This window comes from Apium graveolens, unplaced genomic scaffold (genome assembly GCF_009905375.1).
Source record: "Apium graveolens cultivar Ventura unplaced genomic scaffold, ASM990537v1 ctg5569, whole genome shotgun sequence".
NCBI classification, from domain to species: Eukaryota; Viridiplantae; Streptophyta; class Magnoliopsida; order Apiales; family Apiaceae; genus Apium; species Apium graveolens.
In genome coordinates, this window is record NW_027419008.1 from 89,057 (window position 1) to 95,672 (window position 6,616).

Below are 6,616 nucleotides of genomic sequence, written 5' to 3' on the forward strand. Positions count from 1 at the left end.
ACTTTTACAGGACATAAATATTAATTAATATTTTCCTTACAAAGATTATTATATTCTAAATTTTAAAATTTATTTTTGAGAATTCAATGTTTTAAGAAAAATTTTAATCCATGATTTGGATCAATTTTATCATAAATACCACATTTTATAAATATTTTTAAAAAAAACTATAAACATGAGTTTGGGAAAAATGAATATATTTTTGTGATATTTTTATAAATCTAGAAAAAATTAAATATATTTGGTTTGCCTTTTTAATAGTCAAAGAATAGTTTGACGAGTACTTTTAACCAGTGTTTAATCCCATATTGATGTTTCGATAGTTTTAAAAATATTACTGAATGATCCAACCGTACGGATGTCAAGATCTGTATATTTTAGTGATATGACAAAATTTATAGAAAAAAATAAATGTATTTGGTTTTATTTTTTAACAGTCAACTAGTAATTTGACCAGTACTTCTAACTAGTATTTAGTCCCATATTGATGATTCAATATTTTTAAAAATTTTAATGAATGATCCAACCGTAGGGATGTCAAGATCTGTATATTTTAGTTATATGACAAAAATTTTAGAAAAAAATAAATATATTTGGTTTGCCTTTTTAAGAGTCAAAAAGTAGTTTGACAAGTACTTCTAACTAGTGTTTAATCCCATATTGATGTTTCAATATTTTTAAAAATATTAATGAATGATCCAACCGTACGGATGTCAAGATCTATATATTTTAGTGATAAGACAAAAGTTTTAGAAAAAATAAATATATTTGGTTTACGTTTTTAACAATCAACTAGTAATTTGACTAGTACTTCTAACTAGTGTTTAATCCCATAGTGATGATTCGATATTTTTAAAAATATTAATGAATGATCCAACCGTACGGATGTTAAGATCTGTATATTTTAATGATATGATAAAATTTTTAGAAAAAAACAAATATATTTGGTTTGCCTTTTTAACAGTCAAAGAGTAGTTTGACGAGTACTTCTTACTAGTGTTTAATCTCATACTGATGTTTCAATATTTTTAAAAATATTACTGAATGATCCAACCGTTCGGATGTCAAGATCTGTATATTTTAGTGATATGACAATAATTTTAGAAAAAAATAAATATATCTGGTTTGTTTTTTTAACAGTCAACTAGTAATTTGACTTGTACCTCTAACTAGTGTTTAATCTCATATTCATCATTTGATATTTTTAAAAATTTTAATGAATGATCCAACCGTACGGATGTCAAGATCTGTATATTTTAGTGATATGTCAAAAATTTTAGAAAAAAATAAATATATTTGGTTAGCTTTTTTAACAGTCAACTAGTAATTTGACGTGTACTCCTAAATAGTGTTTAATCCCATATTGATGATTCGACATTTTTAAAAATATAAATGAATGATTCAACTGTACGGATGTCAAGATCTGTATATTTTAGTGATATGACAAAAATTTTGGAAAAAAAAAATATATTTGGTTTGCCTCTTTAATAGTCAAAGAGTAGTTTGACCAGTACTTCTAACTTGTGTTTAATCCCATATTGATGTTTCGATATTTTTAAAAATATTAATCAATGATCCAACCGTACGGATGTCAAGATCTGTATATTTTAGTGATATGATAAAAAATTTAGAAAAAATAAATATATTTGGTTTGCCTCTTCTAACTAGTGTTTAATCCCATATTGATGTTTCGATATTTTTAAAAATATTACTGAATGAACCAACCTTACGGATATCAAGATCTATATATTTCAGTGATATGACAAAATTTTTAGAAAAAAATAAATATATTTGGTTTTCTTTTTTAATAGTCAACTAGTAATTTTACTCGTACTTCAAACTAGTTTGGAACGCGTAAGGTAGGGGGTGGGGGGTTTAAGGTTAGTTTTTTATATATAATTTTGTTTTATTTTTGTGTGTAAATATTTTTTATAAAATGTAATTTCAACTGTTGGATTATTGTGATAGTAGTTGAATATGGTCCGTTAGATATAATTCACGCGGATCGCTGACGTCGCTCTAAATACAACCGCATTCCGTCGAATTTAGGAGTATCAATTTTATTATTGTTATTATTGTTATTATTATTATTATATAATTTGATAACTTTTACAGGACATAAATTTGTCCATTTCGAAAGGAAGTGTGGTAATTTATAGAAAATTTTTACCATGCAAAAGCTAAAAAATTGTTGGGCATTCATATTTCATTAGTAGGCGGTGTTTTTTAAATTCTCCGTTTTTCTCCTAGATTCAGGAGTTCAGTTCTCTTGTGGCTACGTACGTGTGAAAGAAGGCTAGACAGAGATGTGCTGGAACCCACACGTACTCCATACTCTTCCTTGTAAGCATTACCACACATTGTTTACAGAGTGGGATTCTGATGTTTCTCCAGACATGGTACTGAATTCCCAAATCTGAGTTAATCATTTTGGATTTGGTGGCGCCTTTCATTCTTTAGAGGATCGGAATCTAGTGCAGTTGAGTCCAGGTGATGGTTGTGGTGATTTTCTAATTCTAGTTCAGTGTGTAATATTACAGTGTAGTTTATTTGATATCAATCTGGAACCTACCATAGAAGTTAAAGAGAGATTAGTAGATATGTTGAAGTTTTACTGGTTAAAATATCTCTGAACCGACACATCATTTCTTTGGAAGCAGGACAACTTAGAAGAAGGGTTGATTTTCATTTGATTATGTGTACTTGGAACGTTTATAATCAATATAATATGTATCATCTGCAGGTGCAAGAGAGAGCATTAGGTGTGATTATTCATTCTGAACAATGTAATCAAGTTATTGCTGGGATTAAGCTGTAGCTCGACGTAGTCCAAGGCAGTAGGTAGACAGCAAATATGGATTCATAACTCTTCCTTATAGTGGCTAACTCTCCCCTTTTTAGGTCCTGGATCGCCCTCTCCAATTAGATTTTCTAATCCCAATGATCTCGAGATGAGGTGGCCGAGTCCGGTTTACCAAGTCTGCATTGACATTATATAACAATGTATGTGGAAGATAAAATAAAAAATATTAATTTTTGTCATACTATATATTTTATTAATGATTGAAGATGTTTTCATTAAGTCACTACATAGGCTTTTATTTGTGGAATGAGATTGCTAGTTTACAAACAACCATTTAACTCTATTAGAAGAAAGCATTTTTAGATGATGGGGTCAAAAAATAATTTATATTTACTAGTAATGTCTAGTAAATATATAAATAAGTTGTATATTACAAATATGATTCTACCATAAGTATAATTGACAGAGATACACAATATATGGTATACATTGTCCCTTTTACACAGGGTTTTATCTCATATAACTTCTCTCATCTAACTCTTCATTATTAGTAATGTGCAAATTAATTTTTTTATTTTCAAATTTTTATTTTTAGTATGAGTATACTTTTTAAATTTGTATTATGAGTTATAAAAATCTTTTACGATTTATCACTTTAAAAAATATCTAATAAAATAAATATTAACCAATTATATATTTTTTTTAATTATATAACCGATATCTAATATATATAATTTATTTTATAAACCTATAGTCTAAACTATGTTGACGCGTAATTTGGATATTTATTTTTCAATCACATTATTAAACTAATCAAAACTAAAATTTGATATGTCATATTTATTATTTTTTTATATTTTATTTAGGATGTTTATTGTTAATTAGTTTATAATAAAAATAACAACGGTGCACTTATAATATGTTCGAAAGTTTAAAAAGTGGAACCAAACACTAACTTTCAAAATAATTGTGAAATTTTTACTATGAAATAAAAAATAAATAAAGATATACAACATTAAGAATTTGAAAAAAATCTTAATAAAATTAGTAATTATATAGGAAATTTTCCTATAAAAAGAGTGTTATCTTTTCACAAACCCTAACACTTGACCGACTGTCAGCCGCCCCCATCTATTTCTTAGAGACTCAAATTTACAATAAACACTGATGAACATATTCGAAGATGAAGAAGACAATAAAGAAAACCACCCTCCACTCCCTATACAGAATGTAAATCAAGATTGGCACGGTATATTTCTTTACTCATCTTGAAAAAATAAATAATCATAGTTAATTTTTTTCTAATTAATTGTTTTCTACAGGTATTTCAAGGGGATTGGTTATGATACATCAGTACATGATAAAAATTAGAGTGAGAGAGGATGGGTGTAGATGATTCTACCATTACATGCCATCTCTAAACGCGGTGTGTGGTTATAATTCATTTTCTTATTATTCTATTATATTGATGACATGATTAATAGACAATACTAATTTACATTTTTTAGTAATATTGAATGACAAATAGTTTGAGTAAGGACATCTAACTTTCATGATGCATATGCCATTAATTATACTTAAAAATAATTAAATGATATAGTTTATGTGTTTAGAAACTTGAGATTTTGTGCAGGAGGATGTAGGTCAATTATGTGTGGTGCCTGGATTATATTAGATTGACTTAGTGGCTTATATTAGTTTATAGCTTTAATTTTAAAAGTTGTTTGTATTTCGATCATCTCCCTAGCTATATATATATATATCATGTTATAAATGATGTAAAACTTAATGCTAAAGTAAAATTTCTATTTTTTTGAGTTGGTTTTCGAACAACATATTTCTTGTTTATACTCAATGCCAGGATGTATACAAATATATATATAAGTTGTGTATTGTAAAACTGAGAAAAACAAAGACTTGCTTGTAAGTTGTTTTTATTGATTTGAAGCGTACAATATAAATAGATAGCTGATAGAATATGCAGCTAAAAACAAGGACCATTAAACAACTAACTCTTCTAATGCAGTTCTACTTCTACGTGTCTACATATGCCATTTCTAAAACTTCTCCACGACTATGCATACTAATTCAACATGCACATACTTTAATTATTTTAAAACGAGCTATAAGTTTCAAAATAATTCCAACAATCATCCCCTTAGTTTTGAAACTTATTTAGGCAACTCCATTACTCCCGGTAATCTGCGCATTCTTTCAAATTTGATAGTAGTGAGAGCTTTGGTCAGGAAATCTGCTCGTTGCATATCACTACTCACATGCTTGACAATGATCTCCTTTCTCTCAACACATTCTCGAATATAATGGTAGCGTTTGTCTATATGTTGTACTACGCCCATGAAAAACTAGGTTCCTTGCAAGATCGATGGCGGATTTATCATCAATGTACAAGATTACTGGACCCATATCTTCACCTGTTAGCTTGCTCAGCAGATTCCTCAGCCAAACAGCTTGACAAGCTGATGTCGTCCCTCCCATAAACTCTGCCTCGCACGAAGACAAGGCCACACACCTTTGTTTCTGTGAGACCCATGTGATGAGGTTATCATTTAAGTAAAATACCATTCCTCTTGTACTCTTCCTGTCATCTGTTTGTCCTCCAAAATCGCTATTCGAGTATCCTGTAAGCATATTGTTTCTAATATCCCTCGAATAAACCAGGCGGTAGTTAATTGTACCCTTGACGTACCTGAGTATACGCTTTATAGCATTCATATGAAGAACTGTGGGCTTTTCCATTAAACGGCTGACTATCCCCACATCATAAGCCATGTCGGGACATGTATGCACAAGGTAGCGAAGTCCTCCAACCAAGCTTTTGTATTCTGTTGGATCCACCAGTTTCCCGCCTTCGTCGTTAGTCAAATGCTCCTTCGGATCCATAGGATATTTAGTGGGGTTAAAAGCTTGCATTCCAGCCTTCTCCAATATTTTCTTTATGTAAGCTGACTGTTTTAGCTCTATACAGTCCTTCATTTGTTGAACCAGGTAATACACAAAATGCGCTACTCTTCTATCTTCCATGTCTGCTCAACCCATGATCGTGAACCTGTATATATATAATGTTTTATCAGGGTGACAGGGCCTAAAGGTTTTGAAGAGATGGATGACAACAATGAGGAAATCATTGGAGGAGGCTTATCACTTGTGGCACCCAACAATATTTCCAAAAAACAATCTCACACAACTCAAATAATATAACTTTAGTATAAGTAGACAATAATAACTTGTTGACTCCATTACATAATATAATTAAACAAAACTTGAAGAAGATTATATAATTATGTGTTATTCTAATAAAGTAAATAATGTAAATGTTGGGTTTTCAGAACCTTTTATATTGCTTCCAAATAGGTTCCTAGGCCTTCTAAGTAGATATCTAGCTCTGCTCCATGTATTCACCAAAAAATCTATCTATCTATACTATACTATTATAGGCAATTTGGTAGTTGGTTGGTTATTTGGTACAGTTATTTGGTACGCAAAATAAGAATTGTCAGATTTAAAGACATATAGATGGAACCGTTGGATATAATAATAATAAAATATTATATTAATATTTAAACTGCTCTCATAGGTTGAGGGTTCGAATTCCGTCAACAACGTATTAAATTTAAACTTTATATCTTTATTTTTAATAGTTTCTACAGGTTCAAGGTTCGAGTCTTGTAAATAACATATTATATATTATATTATTTATTTTCAGTCAAGTCTCAAATTATCATAAAACATAAATTATTATAATGTATTATGTTCTTTGATTTATTTTTCAACTATTAAAAATTTATATTAATA

The 6,616-nt window shown here is 29.2% G+C and overlaps 1 protein-coding gene across 1 annotated transcript; it reads right to left on the reverse strand.

Moving 5' to 3' along the window:
• Positions 1 to 5,104: 5,104 nt before the first annotated feature.
• LOC141702706 (secreted RxLR effector protein 161-like) lies at positions 5,105 to 5,845 on the reverse strand. Its single transcript, XM_074506331.1, has one exon. The coding sequence runs from the start codon at positions 5,843 to 5,845 to the stop codon at positions 5,105 to 5,107; it is 741 nt and encodes a 246-aa protein (XP_074362432.1).
• Positions 5,846 to 6,616: the final 771 nt, after the last annotated feature.